Source organism: Suncus etruscus, chromosome 18, assembly GCF_024139225.1.
Source record: "Suncus etruscus isolate mSunEtr1 chromosome 18, mSunEtr1.pri.cur, whole genome shotgun sequence".
Lineage (NCBI taxonomy): Eukaryota > Metazoa > Chordata > Mammalia > Eulipotyphla > Soricidae > Suncus > Suncus etruscus.
Window position 1 is genome coordinate 27,767,610 of NC_064865.1, and position 17,165 is coordinate 27,784,774.

The 17,165-nt window shown below is 44.3% G+C and overlaps 1 protein-coding gene across 1 annotated transcript in view; it reads left to right on the forward strand.

Moving 5' to 3' along the window:
- Window positions 1–5,989: 5,989 nt before the first annotated feature.
- The window catches only part of TBC1D22B (TBC1 domain family member 22B), a 95,728-nt gene continuing 84,552 nt past the window's right edge, over window positions 5,990–17,165 (forward strand). The window contains exon 1 of the mRNA XM_049765363.1: window positions 5,990–6,178. Coding sequence (XP_049621320.1) covers window positions 6,123–6,178 — 56 coding nt within the window. The 5' untranslated portion in view covers window positions 5,990–6,122. The remainder of the gene's footprint in view (window positions 6,179–17,165) is intronic.

Sequence of the window (17,165 nt, forward strand, 5' to 3'; positions counted from 1 at the left end):
TATTCACTGTATAAGACAGAACATTCCTGTGCTGCAACTGTATGTACCACAGTGAGCCAATCACAACAAGCAAAGGTTCAAAGGTTATACTGTAATAGACTTCCTCTCTAACTCTGGCCAATCTGAGCAGGCTTTTTACAGTGTAGATTCTGGTACAGAACATTGTATAATTTGCATGCATAAAAGCCTGCTTGGATTGGCTGAGTTAGAGGCGGTCTGTTTACTGGCAATATCCAGATGATTTTCGTTTAGCAGCATATCGAAACGTTTTTCGGGATATACTCGGCATATAAGACAACCCCCAATTTTCAGTTGACGATTTTTCATTTCAAAAGTCATTTATCGCAGAATAGTCTCACTCATATGTGGGTTTTAAGAAAAATGAAAGACATTCTTGCAATAATTTTCAGAGACAAAATAGAGTAGCGCTGGAAGTTCCAGCTCACTTTCTGAAGCTCACCACAGAGTGATGAGTGTAGTTAGAGAAATAACTACATTGAGAACTATCCTAACAATGAGAATGAAAGAGGGAAGTAGAAAGCCTATCTAGAGTACGGCGGGAGCTGCGTGGGGAGGAGGGAGATTAGGGACATTGGTAATGGGAATGTTGCAATGGTGAATGGGGGGTGTTCTTTACATGACTGAAACCCAACCTTAATCATGTTTGTAATCAAGGTGTTTAAATAAAGATATTAATTAAAAATAAAAAATAAAAACAAAAACAAATATTTCTTGGTTTGAGAATAAAAAAAAGTCATCTTATATGCTGGAAAATACAGTACAAGACAAGTGCCTTAACTCCTGTACTATCTCTCTGATCCCTTAAACTTTCACTTATCACAGGGTTCACTTCTTTGCTAAGATTAAAGTCTGCCAGTGATGTCTTTTTTTTTTTTAATTAATTAATTTTTTTTAAGCCTACAGCACCCGATATTCCCAGGCAGTCTCCCATCCAAGTACTAACCAGGCCTGACTTAAGTTTTATTCCGACCAATGTGAAATACAAGTCTTTCACAGTTATACTTAAGGTACATAGTGACAATGAATTAGGGCCATTCCCACAATTAGTATTGTCCTTCTTCCACCCCCCTGTTCCCATCATGCATCCCATACCTATCCCTTTTCCCCTTGAACTGCTAATGTAACAAGTTCTCTTTGTGTGTAACTTGTTGTAGGTTGGGTATCTTGATTCTGTTGTCATTGACTTTGGGTTTGGTGTTTAGGTCTGATCATTTTTTATTTCCACTTAATGTTCATGTGACTGTTTGCTCCTGGTATCATCCATTTTTTTTTTATCATCAATTTATTTGGCAAAACAAGATAATTCAAGTTCTGTGGTTCTGTTAGAAAACAAACAAGCGGGCCCGGAGAGATAGCACAGCAGCGTTTGCCTTGCAAGCAGCCAATCCAGGACCAAAGGTGGCTGGTTCAAATCCCGGTGTCCCATATGGTCCCCCATGCCTGCCAGGAGCTACTTCTGAGCAGACAGCCAGGAGTAACCCCTGAGCACCGCCAGGTGTGACTCAAAAACAAAAACAAAAACAACAAAAAAAACAAGCAAACAAAAAACCCACAAAAAAAAAAAAAGAAAGAAAGCTGGGAGAAGTCCATCTAGAAGCTATAAATATCAATTTAAAAGAAAAAAGGGAAGAGAAAATAAAGAAAACAAATAAAACCTCCAAAACAAGCAATGATAAAAGAAACATAGCAGCAACAAAAAACACCACCAAGAAAAAAGAAGAAGAAGAAGAAGAAGAAGAAGAAGAAGAAGAAGAAGAAGAAGAAGAAGAAGAAGAAGAAGAAGAAGAAGAAGAAGAAGAAGAAGAAGAAAAGGAAAGAGGGCTGGTGTGGCAGGCTGTGGTTGGTTTGGTTTTTGTTTGTTTTTGCAGAGGCAGAGTAAGTATTGGGGAAATTAGGAAGGGAATTCCTTTGCCAGTGATGTCTTGATAAGTAAGTCTGAAGTATTCTGTTTTTTTTTGTTTGTTTGTTTTTTGTTTTTGTTTTTTTTTTTTGTTTTTGGGCCACACCCGGCAGTGCTCAGGGGTTACTCCTGGCTGTCTGCTCAGAAATAGCTCCTGGCAGGCACGGGGGACCATATGGGATACCGGGATTCGAACCAACCACCTTTGGTCCTGGATCGGCTGCTTGCAAGGCAAACACCGCTGTGCTATCTCTCCGGGCCCTGATTTTTCATTAAGTTTAACTTTTCTCCAGGAGCCCTATTTCTGAAATGACTTCTCTATATTCTTTAGGCCTTTCTCTTTCTTTTACTTTCTCTCCTCACTTCTTTTCCTGCTCAGATCTTATCTCTTTCCTGGAATTTCCCCTAAGGAGAGGGATAGTGCATTCTTCTGAGTCCATATTCAGCCAAGCTATTACACATCCCCTTCACTCTATTTTGTCCTAATCTATATTGTTTTACTGTCCTTAGACTGAAGATGAAGTTAAAAAGTAAAAAGTAAAAACTTGCAAATGAACCACAGTGGGAATTCTCTGGGAACTGTATTCAGAATGTAGGCAATACTGTTGCTGAAGATCTAACGAAGGTCAGCTGCAGACAAGGCAGGCACATTATCTCCTGTATTATCTCTCCACTTCTGGAAGGGAAACTGGTTTAAACAGAGTACCAAGAATAGAAATACTAGAGTTGCTCAGGCTGACCAATATTAAGGGCACATCCCTCTGTGAATCAGTATTCTTTACCATTTCAAAAATGATCACAAAAAAAAAAAAAAGAAACATTTTCAGAAAGTTCTTTCTCCTGGTAAAATGTCAAGTTAAATAAGAAGCATCTCCTAGAACTTGTTTATTTTTGTTTTGGGTCATACACAGTGGTGCTTGAGGCTTATTCCTTGCTCTGCATTCAGAGATCACTCATGGAATCATATAGGATTCTGAGCATCAAACCTGGGTCAGCTGCATGTAAGGCAATTACTCTACCCTACCATTGCTCCAGCCTCTAGAATGTTTCTGAAGCTATGTGAACAGCTTGGAAAGTGGGAGGTGATTTGTCATGAGGGTAGGTCAGCTTGCAGATGGTATAGGTGATGTCTTTTGAATCTCTGGTGTCAGAGAGATGGTTCAAAGACTAAGAACAGGCTAAGTAGAGGACTAAAATTGCTCCTTGGTATTGCTTAGTCCCTGGAGGACTTCCAGGAGTGAGCACAGAGCTATGATTAGCTCCCAAGCCATGGAAGGTGTGGCCCCAAAACAACAAAACTCAAAAGAAAAAACAGATAATGAACTCTGAATTGCCAATGGCTACCAAATGCCATCATCTAGAAATTTATATAGGCTTGTTACTTCTTCATGACATCAGTTATTGGAAAGTCCAAAACACTTGCATAATTTCTGACTGAAAATAATAAAGATTTGGGGCCGGAGAGATAGCATGGAGGTAAGGCGTTTGCCTTTCATGCAGAAGGTCATCGGTTCGAATCCCGGCGTCCCATATGGTCCCCCGTGCCTGCCAGGAGCAATTTCTGAGCATGGAGCCAGGAGTGGCCCCTGAGCACTGCCGGGTGTGACCCAAAAACCACAAAAAAAAAAAAAAAAAAAGAAAATAATAAAGATTAAAATGTCCACTTGAGGGGCCGGGCGGTGGCGCTAGAGGTAAGGTGTCTGCCTTGCCAGCGCTAGCCTAGGACGGACCGCGGTTCGATCCCCCGGTGTCCCATATGGTCCCCCAAGCCAGGAGCGACTTCTGAGCGCATAGCCAGGAGTAACCCCTGAGCGTCAAACGGGTGTGGCCCCCCAAAAAATACCAAAAAAAAATGTCCACTTCAACAAAACCTTAGGAAACCCCTCTTGGGATTCAATGTGCAGTGCTGGCTACTATAGCCTGAGAAAAAGAGCCAAAGAAAGGCTAGAGGAATTTTTGTTTAATAGATTACATGCCCATAAAAGTGACTATCTGAGACAGGAGAAGATGAAAGTCCTACAAAGGCATAGAAGATTCAAAGACAGTAAAAATAGCCCTTTTTAACCCAGTTCCATCACTGTGAAATTAGAGGACCAAAGCTTAAAAATGAAGGTAATGGGGGTGGGGAAAATGGATCATAGGAGGGCATACTAAAGATGATCCCCTAATACTTAGGCAGTCCCTAAGTATTTTCCAGTGTGTGGGAAGGGTATGTGCTGGCAGGAAGGAGAAGTCAGGTACATTGGGTCGACTAATCTGCTTCAACAGTCTTGCCATACAGGGAAGTGCTCAGGGATTACTCCTGACTCTGAACTCAGGGATCACTCCTGGTAGGCTCTTGAGACCAAATAGGATGACAGGGATAGAAGCTGGTTTGCCGTGAACAAGGCCAGCTCCTTACCAGCTGTACTATCACTCTGGTTAACTGTCTTGTTGATCTAGAAACTACAAGTCTAATGTGAGCCCTTTACTTAATGTGAATAGGATCAGGGAAATTATATATATACATATATATATAATATATATAATATTAAATCTGATTATGAGTCAATATTAGATTGAAAATTATTCAATGGAGTTGGAGCAATAGTACAGCAGGTAGGGCACTTGTCTTGGATATGGCTGATTGGGATTTGAACCCTGGCTCCCCACATGATTCCCCAAGACTGCCCAGAGTGATTACTGAGTGCAGTGTCCTGAGCACCACTGGGTATTGCTAGAAAAAAAAAGAGGAGAGGAACACATTGATAATGTTTGGGTGGGGTGGTGGAGAGAGCACAGGGAGTAGGGCATTCGCCTTGCACTTGGCTGACTCGGGTTCAATCCTGGGCATCCCATATGGTCCTCTGAGCACCTCCAGAAATGACCCCTGAATACAGAGCCAGAGCACTGCTGTGTGTGGCCCCAAAACAACAAAAATGTTTCAGGGAGTTTAAAGCACCAAGTTTTTATCTTAGGCACCAAATGACCCTGGAGGCTCCCTGAGCACAACCGGTATTGCTATGGTACTTTGGGCAAAGCAAGAACCTGAGTAGCACCATACCCCTGAGCACCTCTTGGGAAGCTCCCCCCAAAATGTTTGGGGTTCACTTCTTAATCTTTGTGATTGCTATCTTACAATACATATTATATCCTTGCAAGAAATATTACCTAGTAGCGAGAATAGGATGGATCAAACAAAACTTGCTTTAAGTAAATATATCAATTAAAAATAAACACGGTGTGGCTGCCTTAGGCTATCACTGTCACTGGCAGATAGTTGACCGTTACTGGCTGGAACAGCGGTTAGATTTCAACCCACAGCACACATCCTGGAACAGGGCTTGGATTATTTGGATTTCATCCACAGCACAAATCCTTTGAGTGTTAGTTAACAGAGTCGGAGAGTCTCATGAAACCACAAGTGACCGTTACTGATCTAATACAAAATTGGGGTCTCACTGAAGGGGAGCGGTCATCACCAGAGCCTCATTGAATAAGTAGGGAGGTATTATAAACGGACTGCAGCCCACACAGGGGCCCTGATTGATCGGTTCCTCATCAGGGATATGGGGTACCTATCTTCTCTTTCCCAAAAGATGGCTTAGAAACCCTCTCCTGCTTTCCACACACAGTCCCCCTTTTCTTTTCTTTTTCTTTTTTTTTTTTTTTTTTTTGCTTTTAGGGTCACACCCGGCAGCGCTCAGGGGTTCCTCCTGGCTCTGCGCTCAGAAAAGGCTCCTGGCAGGCCCGGGGCCCATATGGATGCCGGGATTCGAACCACCGTCCGTCCTGGACGGGCTGCCAGTATCTCTCCGGCCCGCACTCCCTTCCTTTACCTGTTTCTCCCCCGGCTGCGAGTCGCAACTTTGAGCTCCGCCTCCCGGGTGGCCCAAGCCCCGCCCTCCAGGTCCACCTGCGTGCCCGGCCTCTGACGTCACTGTTCGGCTTCAGCCGGCGGCAGGATGCTGACTTCTGATTGGTCCAAACTGCCAGGGCCTGCGCATCCGCCAATGGCAGCGGCCCTGGGTGGGGGGGCGCCCACAACCAAGATGGCGCCCCCCGGAGCTGGGAGCGGGTGACCGGCGGCGGCGGCGGCGGCGGCAGCGGCGGTGGCGGGGAAGCGGCCTGGGTTGGCCTTCGGATTGCGGGGTCCTGGGGGGGCATCTCACCGGGTCCCCCCGCCGTGGCCCGCCCCCGAGGCCTTCCCCAGGCCAGAGCAATGGCCGCCGAGAACAGCAAGCAGTTTTGGAAGAGGAGCGCCAAGCTGCCGGGGAGGTGAGCGCAGGACGCTGAGGGGCGAAGGGATGGGACCAAGCCCTGCCAGCCCTGCCAGCCTGCACCCCGCGGGCCTGGGGCCACCCCGGGCCCTGGAAGACTGCTCGGGGCCGCCTGGGCAGGGCCAGCTATCAGGCAGAGGAGCTTTGGGGATGGATGGGTGTGGAAGGCTGGGGTCTGGGGGCGCAGGGCTCGGGAGGGGCTGTCCTCAGCCACGAGGGGCCAGACACCCGGCGCCAGGGCGCAGTACTTTGGGGTCCGGAGCCCCAAAGTGTCAGTGTTGGGTTCTGAGACCATTCCCAGACCTGCTACTTAACTTTAAACAGAATTCCCTTTTGGGGGGCGAGCAAGGGGGGGGTCGTCTCCCTTCACACAGGTGGTTGTTTGCAGGGGGGTGACCCCTTCCTTTGCAACCCCAGCTGGATTCTTATCTCTCTTGAACTCCCCCAAAGGTTCTGTTGAGAACTTGGGGGCTGTCTGTTAAGAAAGAACTTGAGGATAGGAAAAAGTGAGAAACGTTTTCAAGTTCAAGGTGATTTTATTTTGACAGGACCCTTTTCCCATTAGGAGTTTCTTCTAAGAAGATCCAAGAATTGAGATGATTTACTTAGCATTTTCTTAAGATTGGTCTAACCTCAGTGACCTCTTCCTTATGCTCTGGTGCTGTTCTTGTGCAAGTGCGCTAAATTCTCGAACTTGTCATTTACTCCTTTGCAGAGCAGGATTCCTAAGCTCCTTACCCCACCCCCTCACTCCTTTAGAGGCTGTGGAGACGATTAACAAGTGTGCACCCCTTAATTTATAGTGATTTACAGTTTCAGTTTGCTTTGGGTAGAGTGCTTAGAAAGATAGCACTCTTTCAGATCTGGAAGATTTCTGCTAGAAACGATTTAGTGGTGGACTTTGTATTTGGTTGTGCCTCACATGCTGCCTTTCCTCTTGATTTGAGATCTTTTCCTTCTGGGATTATCTTTTGAACTTTTCTGTCTGTCTGTCTGTCTGTCTGTCTGTCTGTCTGTCTGTCTTCTGTCTGTCCCTCTCTCCCTTCACCTTCCCACTTCTCTCCTCTCTCTCCCCCCTCCTCTTTCCAAGAGTGATATGAAGGTTCGTGTTGACCCATAGTAAATAGCCTTATCTTATTTTGAACCTACAGGTCATATGGAAAATCGACTGGGAATTCATTTTAGTATGGTCTTAAAATAATATGAGAGAATGCTGAGATAGCTTCAGATGAAAGTGTTGTAGAATTACAGTGTTATTATTTGTGCTGAAGACTTCTTTGTTTTCAAGATAAGCACTACTTCCTGCCAACTGATTCCTTTTCCTTCCTGGTCTAGTGAACTCTCCAGTCTAGCTAACTACTATTGTCTGGTGTTTTGTTTATTTTTTTCATTGGTGAGATCACTTAAATTTGACATCCTAGGTTTAAAGTCAAAATCAGTAGATATACTGTTATGTCATAAAATATTATATGAGAGGTGGGGAGGGCCTGGTGTTTTGCGCTTGCTTTTGTGCTGGATATTAACAAACTTCTGTCTTCTGTCTTTCCATTAGACTATAGAAACTGTTAACTATTCTTCAAATATCTACCTTTGTGAGATAGGCAGGCATTAATTTCTTTACATGTCTCATTTTGATGACTATCGGGATAGAAGAGGGAACATTTGAGTTCAGGAAGATTAAGGTCATTATTTCGATTCTTGCCTGTGTGATCAAGTATAAAGCGTAAATAAATTTACTCAGTCTCTATGCCTGAGTTTGCTTATCTATGAAATGAAGATAAAAATTCTCTCCTAGAGACTGTTGTAATGACTAAATTAAAGATTGTATTTGTACATGAGTTGAAACAATATTAATTTAGTGCATAATAGTTGTTCAATAAACACTAGTTATTGTAGCTAGAGATATTGTACAAGAGGCTGACCCTGGTTTGATTTTTGGTACTAACATGTTTCCCTGAGCACTATCAGGAGTCACTTCTGAGCACAGAGGCAGGAGTAGCACCTTTGGGTATAGATGGCCTCTAAACATGAAATAAATAAATACTAGTTATTAGTTCTATTGATTTTATTAAAGTAAGTAAATATTTAAAAGAATGTTTCTCAGATGTTTACACCTGTACTAGGTATTCATCTTCACTGTTTATCTTAAGGTATTAAATATTGACACAATTCTAATAGTTTTTATTATGTTGTTGGAGAGAATTATTTTTCAACTGTATGACTATAGTCGGGAAGCCCCAAGAGTGTTTGGATACAAGAGAAAAGTTCTTTTAGCTAGAAAGTGTTTGGACTTAAAGGGAAAGTTAAGGCATTTCTTAAGAATAGAATTTTTGTATTTGTTCTTTTGGTCTTAGTGAAGAACTTTCTCTTGGGTACAGAAATGCCACTGATGAGAGTGTGTGGGTCCATGGTAGTGTAGAAGTGAAGCATGTTTTCTTTTTTTTTTTTTTTTTTGGTTTTTGGGCCACACCCGGCGATGCTCAGGGGTTACTCCTGGCTGTCTGCTCAGAAATAGCTCCTGGCAGGCACGGGGGACCATATGGGACACCGGGATTCGAACCAACCACCTTTGGTCCTGGATCGGCTGCTTGCAAGGCAAACGCCGCTGTGCTGTCTCTCCAGGCCCGAAGCATGTTTTCTGTTCTTTGCAAATTGAAAGGTAAATATTCTAGGATGGTGGGTTACTTTCAGTTTCTCTTATATATGATCCAACAACCTAAAAGATAACAAATAGGGGCCGGGCGGTGGCGCTAAAGGTAAGGTGCCTGCCTTGCCTGCGCTAGCCTTGGACTGACCGCGGTTCGATCCCCCGGTGTCCCATATGGTCCCCCAAGCCAGGAGCAACTTCTGAGCACATAGCCAGGAGTAACCCCTGAGCATTACCGGGTGTGGCCCAAAAACCAAAAAAAAAAAAAGATAACAAATAGACTTTTTATTTAGTAAAGTAATCTAATTAGTAAAGAATAAAGTAAGCATCCTTGTTCTTTGTTTTGGTGGTGGTGGTAGTGGCTTTTGGACTATACTTAGGCTAGGCTCTATTTCTTTTTTTTTTTTTGGTTTTTGGGCCACACCCTGTGACGCTCAGGGGTTACTCCTGGCTATGCGCTCAGAAGTTGCTCCTGGCTTCTTGGGGGACCATATGGGACGCCGGGGGATCGAACCGCGGTCCGTCCTAGGCTAGCGCAGGCAAGGCAGGCACCTTACCTCCAGTGCCACCGCCCGGCCCCTAGGCTCTATTTCTTGTGGTACTTAGGGGACCAAATTCAGTGCTGAGGATCAAATCTAGGTGCCAACATGCAAAGCATTCACTGTGACCCTTTGATCTATCTCTTTGGCCCTAAACATCCTTTTAAAACAACAGTTTTTATTAACACCATAAAATTTAAAAATTTAAAAATTTATTTTTATTTTGTTTTGTTTTTTGTTTTTTCTTGGTTTTTGGGTCACACCCGGCAGCGCTCAGGGGTTACTCAGCACCCTTTTTCTACTTTTTGATTGTGAATAATGCTGCTATAAACATTCATGTATATAGCTTTCTGTGTGGTTATATGTTTTCTATTTTTTTGCTTATAGGAATGGTGGAGTAGGTATATGAATTTAGAATCTATTTAAGTTCTCTCAGTTAAAGTGGGCTTCGTATGTCTGCCTTCCTTTTATAAAGATAGGATGTGATAATGTGACCTTGTGGTTAAGAATGTGCAGGTGGGGCCGGAGAGATAGCGTGGAGGTAGGGTGTTTGCCTTGCATGCAGAAGGACAGTGGTTTGAATCCTGGCATCCCATATGATCCCCCGAGCCTACCAGGAGCGATTTCTGAGCGTGGAGCCAGGAGTACTCACTGAGCGCTCTGGATAAATTATATACAGAATGGTGATTATTGTCAACAACACTGTATTAGAAACTTTAGAGTTGCTGAGAGACTAAATCTTAATTGTTCTCACCACACACACACACACACACACACAGAAATGATAATTAAATGTGATCAATTAGACGTGATAATGTGTTAGTTACTGCTATGGTGGTAATCATGTTTTGTTTTGGTTTGGTTTGGTTTTTGGGCCACACCCATTTGACGCTCAGGGGCTACTCCTGGCTAAGCTCTCAGAAATTGCCCCTGGCCTGGGGGGACCATATGGGACGCTGGGGATCGAACCGCGGTCCATCCTAGGCTAGCGCTTTCAAGGCAGACACCTTACCTCTAGCGCCACCTTCCTGGCCCCGGTGGTAATCATGTTATACTATGTAAGTGTATCAAACCAACACATTGTATGCCTTAAACTTTTACAGTATTATCATTTCACTGCTATCTCCAAATAAAGAAACCAAAGAATTCTGGCTTTAGCTACTCAAGTTCTTTTTATTTATTTATTTTTATTATTGGTTTTTGGTTTTAGGGCCACACCTGGTGACGCTCAGGGATTACTCCTGTCTATGCCCTCAGAAATGGCTCCTAGCTTGGGGGACCCTATGGGACGCTGGGGGATTGAACCACAGTTTGTTCTAGGTCAGCTGTGTGCAAGGCAAACGCCCTACTTCTGCGCCATCGCTCAGGCCCCCGCAACTCAACTACGTATGTTGTAGTTATGTGACCTTGTATGAATTGCTTCTCTGTGCCTCAGTCATCTTATCTGTTAATTGGGGACAGAGTATGCCCAAGGTTAAAAGGGACCAGAGAGATAGTATGGGGAGGGGGAATAAGGCTCTTGCCTTACATCAGGGGTCTCAAACTCAATTTACCTGGGGGCCGCAGGAGGCAAAGTCGGGGTGATCCTTGAGTGCAAAGTCAGTAGTAAGCCTTGAACATTGGGGGTGTGTGACCCAAACAACTAAAACAAAACAAAACAAAAAATGATTCCTCTAAGGCAGGACCACAAAATGTCGTACAGAGGGCTGTTTGCGGCCCACGAGTTCGAGACCCCTGCCTTACATGCAACTAACCTGTGTTTGATCGCCAGCATGACAGGGAATTATCACATCTTTCCTGTCCTCCCAACAGCACAATGTGTAGAGAGTCCATGTGGGATTTAGTTATACAATAATAATATAAACTTAGACAAAAGCCATAGTTGTGATTATAGTAGCTTCTGTTTTTATCTGTTTCTCCCCCTTGCTCTTGATAGGGCTTCTAAAGCTTTTTCCACTTTTAATTCTTTTTGGTTTTTGGTCCATACCCTGTGGTACTTTTGCTCTGCACTTGGGACTTATTCCTGGTGGGGTTTGGGTGACTCATAGGCGATGCTAGGTTGGCTGTGTGCAAGGCAAGTTAAATTATCTCTCTTGCCTTTGATATCCACTAAATTATCTCTCCAGCCCTATGTTCAACTTTTTCTTTTCTTTTTTTTTTTTTTCAACTTTTTCTTGCTGCCTGCATGCAAAGCATGCTCTCCAGCCCATTGAGCTTTTTTTTTAGTCTACTGTTAAGGGAGAAAATTTTTCTTTAATTTAGGCACCATGATTTACAATACTATTAATAATAAGGTATCAGCCATACCACACCTGCCACAAAAATGTCATCATCCCTCCACTTCTGTCTCTGGGTTCCCTTTCAATTCCTCACTCCAAACTGTCCCCTTAGCAAGCTCTTATCTATAACCCAACTCTCAGGGTCTCTTATCATTGACTTTTTATTCCCTTACTATTTTTTGGTTTTTCAGGCCACACCCTTTTGATGCTCAGGGGTTACTCCTGGCTAAGCCACACCCTTTTGATGCTCATGGGTCACTCCTGGCGAAGCACTCAGAAATTGCCCCTGGCTTGGGGGGACCATATGGGACGCCAGGGGATCGAACCACGGTCCTGATCCTTGGCTAGTGCTTGCAAGGCAAACACCTTACCTCTAGCGCCACCTCGCCGGCCCACCCTTACTAATTTTTTATACTCTACGTAAAAGAAATGATTTGGTGAGCCAGAGGATAGCATGGAGGTAGGGCATTTGCCTTGCATGCAGAAGGACGGTGGTTTGAATCCCAGCATCCCATATGGTCCACCGAGCCTGCCAGGAACGATTTTCTGAGTGTAGAGCCACCCCGAGAGCTGCTGGGTGTGACCCAAAAGCCGGAAGAAAGAAAGAAAGAAAGAAAGAAAGAAAGAAAGAAAGAAAGAAAGAAAGAAGGAAGGAAGGAAGGAAGGAAGGAAGGAAGGAAGGAAGGAAGGAAGGAAGGAAGGAAGGAAGGAAGGATCTGTTATTTGTCCTCTGTTCAACTCACTTTGCTTAGCACAATACCCTCTAGTTCCAGTGAGCAGTAAATGTCAGGGTTTCATCAGGAAGGAAGGAAGGAAGGAAGGAAGGAAGGAAGGAAGGAAGGAAGGAAGGAGGGAGGGAGGGAGGGAGGGAGGGAGGGAGGGAGGGAGGGAGGAAGGAAGGAAGGAAGGAAGGAAGGAAGGAAGGAAGGAAGGAAGGAAGGAAGGAAGGAAGGAAGGAAGGATCTGGTATTTGTCCGCTGTTCAACTCACTTTGCTTAGCACAATAACTTCTAGTTCCAGTGAGCAGTAAATGTCAGGGTTTCATCTTTTTTATTATCCAAGTAGTATTTTGTTGTGTTTGTATGCCACAGGTTTTTATTATTATAATTGTTTTTTTTTATAATTGTTGTTTTTAATTCACGTATTTGTTTTTTAGCATTTGAGTCACTCCAAAATCTTGGTAATTTTGAATAGCATTACATGAACATAGCTGTGCAAATACCTTTTTATATTCACATTTTTGTGCTCTTAGGGTAGATGCCAAGAAGTAGAATCTCTGGATCATATGAGAGTTCTACTAATATTATTTTGAGAAGTCTCCATACTGTTTACCATAGAGGCTGAATCAGACAACATACCATTGACAGTGAAAGAGTGCCCTTTCCCACCACATCTTGCCGGCCCTGTTTCCAGTCTTTTGACCTGTGTGAATCTCACTGATGTGATGTGATACCTGATTGTGGTTTTGATTTGCATCTTCCTGATATATGATGAGAAGCATTTTTCCATGGACTGTCTTCTTTGAGGAAGCATCTGTACATCTCCCCCGCCTTTTTTTTTTTTCTTGATGGGGGGTTATTTTTTGTTGTCAATTGTTGCTTTTTATTTTGTGGTGCAGAAGCATCTTAGTTTGATGTAGTCTATTTATTTTTGCTTCTGTTTTCTTGGCCTGTGGCATTGAGTCATTGAAGATGTCTGGAGACATTGTGGAGAGTTCTGCTGTGTGAGAATTTTACAGAATTTTTTGTTTTGTTTGTTTTGGACCACACCCGGTGGTACTCAGGGGTTACTCCTGGCTCTGCACTCAGAAATCACCCCTGGCAGGCTCAGGGGACTATTAGGGATGCTGGGAATCAAACCCAGGTCTATCCCAGGTAGGCTATCCCAGGAAGGCACAGGCCACAGGCCCTCCACTGTGCTTTCTCTCTGGCCCCCATTTTATGGATGCGTGTATGTGTTTTGTGTGTGTGTGTGTGTGTGTGTGTGTGTGTGTGTGTGTGTGTGTGTGAATCCAACATTTACTGATACTCATTCTTTTTTTTTAATTTTTGGGCCACACCTGGTGATGCTCCGGGGTTCCTCCTGGCTCTGTGCTCTGAAACTACTCCTGGCAGGCTCAGGGGATCATATGGGATTTGAGGTTTTGAATCCGAGTTGGCTGCATGCAAGGCAAACACCCTGCCTGCTGTGCTATTGCTCCAGCCCTGATACTCATTTTTAAAGAAATTTATTTTAAAATGGCTCTCACAGTTTTGGAAACCCCATAGGGGAACTCAATGGACTCTAAGGAACTAGGTAGGTGGGTGGAGAACTAGTACAGCGGGTAGGGTGTTTGCTTTGCACACTGTCGGTCTGGGTCCAATCTCTGGCATTCATGTGGTCCCCCATGCACTGCCGGGAGTGAGTCCTGGGTGCAAAGCCAGGAGTAATACCTGAGCACAGGTATGTCCACCCCAAACCCAAAAATACATGGGTAGGCTCTAGATCAGGGTCCCAAACTTATTTGATCTGCTCCTCGTTTACAGAAAAAAAAATCACTTAGTGCCTCCTATCCCAAACATATCTTCTTTAAATCAGTAAATAGAGTATCCCCCAGTTGTACCTGATGCTACTGTGGCCCTCCCAGATCATTCCAGTACCACCTAAGGGATGATATCACTGTCTACTTTGGGAAGCACTCTAGATTATGAGACTTTGATTATTTACTTGTTTGTTTATTTATTTATTTATTTATTTATTTGGGTTTTGTGGCACACCTGGCAGCACTCATGAGTCACTCCTGCTCTGTGCTTAGAAATCGCTCCTGGCAGGCTCAGCAGACTATATGGGATGCCAGGGATTGAACCCAGGTTGGCTGTGTGCTAAGCAAATGTCCTACTCACTGTTGTTATTGCTTCAGCCCCCCCCCCCCCCTTTAAGACTCTTATAACGTTTTTCAACCTTGTTCTGAGTCCAGATTCTCAAAGTGGCCTCCTTCTGACTTTGTTTCCTTCCTAGGTCTCTTCTGTCTTAGTGGTTGGCCTCTAACTCATACCCTTTCATCTCTACTCACTACCTGTGTATGGAGTTTTCACATGTGGCTTTTGTGGAACACTCATCTCCACCATATGAGACATTGGACTGGGGGCTAGAAAGATAGTACTATGGATAGGGCATTTGCTTTCTATCCAATTGACCAAAGTTTTATCCCCAGTACCCCATGTGGTTCTCTGAACTTTCCTGGAGTGATCTGAGTGCAGAACTAGGAGTAAGCTACAAGCACCATCAGGTGTGCCCCCCAAAACAGGAAGGAAGGAAGGAGAGGAGAGGAGAGGAGAGGAGAGGAGAGGAATGGAGAAGAGAGGATAGGACAGGGGAGGGGAAGGGAGGGGAAGGGAAGGGAAGGGAGGGAGGGAGGAAGGAAGGAAAGAAGGAAGGAAGGAAGGAAGGAAGGAAGGAAGGAAGGAAGGGAGGGAGGGAGGGAGGGAGGGAAGGATAGAGGAAGAGAGAGGAAGAAAGAGGGAGGGAAGGAGGGAGGGAGGGAGGAAGATTGATTTAGTGAGTCTTGAAGGGGGCGGGAGAACCACATTCAATTTGGTGGAAGACTGGTAAAGTTATAAAGACCAAAGCAAGGCTGCTTTGACTATCGGCGCTTTAAGCGGGTGATTTTGAGTGATGGTTCTTCCATGTTTGTGAACACTTATGAGTCATCTCATTAAAACAAAGATTGCCAGGACTGAAAGGGTAGGAGCACATACTTGTTTTTGGTTTTGGGCTATCCCCGGTGACGCTCAGAGGTTACTCCTGGCTTTATACTCAGGAATTACTCCTGGTGGGCTCATGTACCATATGGGCTATTGGAATTGAACCCTCGTTGGCCACATGCGCCTTACCTGCTAGCTTAAGTCTCTGGAGCACATACTTTGGATGTGGGAAACCAGGTTCCATCCCTGCCACTTAAGTACCACCAGGTGTAGCCCACAAATAAGGGAAAACATAGATTGCCACTTCTATGGTTTCATATGCCACTGATCTGAGTTGGGACCTAAGAAATTAAGTTAGCAAGTTTCCTAGTAGTATTGCTACTGCTGATCTGGTGGTTGTATTTGGAGAACCACTGAGGAAAGATCCTTGAATCAAATTGAAAGAGTTGTGAATGCACCGCCACTTGGCTAAAACGCATCTCACATTTAACATACCTGAACTTTTGTGTGTAGTTTTTGGGCCACACCCAGAGGAGCTCAGGGGTTACTCCTGGCTCTGCACTCAGAAATTGCTCCTGGCAGCTCAGGGGACTATATGGGATGCTGGGGATCAAACCCATGTCCGTCGGGTCAGCAGCATGCAAGGCAAACACCCTACTGCTGTGCTGTCACTCCAGCCCTCACCTGAAATTTTGATTTTCACATCTGCCCACTCCCACAAAAATATTCTTAGTGATTCCAAGGATCACTGGGTTTCTCAAACCCCAAATCTTAATGTCTTTGATTTTTTTCTCTTCCTTGGCCTGCCACATCTAGTTAATCAGTAAATCCTGGTAGCTCATCAAAATATGCTGTCAATTATTTCTACTACTTTTGCCCTAGCACCAAGGATCAACTGGAGTCCTTTGTTGCCATAGTACTGCACTTATCTTCCTACTTCTCTTCTTGCACTTCTACAGACCTCCCTCATTAGTAATTAGAATGAATCCAAACTTTCTTACTTTGTTTTGTTTTTGTTTTTGGGTCACACCCAGCAGCACTCAGGGGTTCCTTCTGGCTCTACGCTCAGAAATCGCCCCTGGCAGGCACGGGGAACCATATGGGATGCCGGGATTTGAACCACTGTCCTTCTGCATGGAAGGCAAACGCCTTACCTCCATGCTATCTCACCGGCCCCTGAATCCAAACTTTCTAAATATTCTAGTCCCTTCCTACTTGGAAAGATAGAACAAGTTATGACTTTGATGCTTGGGTATTTTGTTGTGCTGTGATTAGATTCACATTTAGGAATACACCATTCTGACTGCCTGAGGAAGTTGACTTGTGTCTGTTTTCAGTGAATGGGAGTAGGAGTTACACAAGGTGGTATTTTGGATGGGTTAGTTCTGGCTGTACTAGACTGCAGGTTGTTTCATGTCCCTGGATTTTGTCCTCTGAACACTAACTAGGCAGTCTGTCCCACCAGTTATTGAGACACTTAGCACACACATATTCCCAAACACTCCATCCCCTCAACACCGCCAGCATTCTCTTCACACCCAAGAGCCGACTGAGTACAATTCAGAGGCTACTACAGTCCGTAGAAAGGGTAGTGATGATGCCGTGGACTAAATTAATGGAGAGGAGGGGTCAGATTATCTATAAGACCTGGCGAATCATTGGATTTGGGGATGAGGGAAAAAGAGTGCCAATGAGATGTCATTCCCTGGTGATGGATAGTTTCTGGCATCGATAGTCAGGGAAAAGAATGGTGTCATTTACTCTGAGAAAAGGCCAATTTTAAGGGTAGTGTATATAAATACTCCATGGTCAATTTCCTTATCTAGAAAATGAGAGG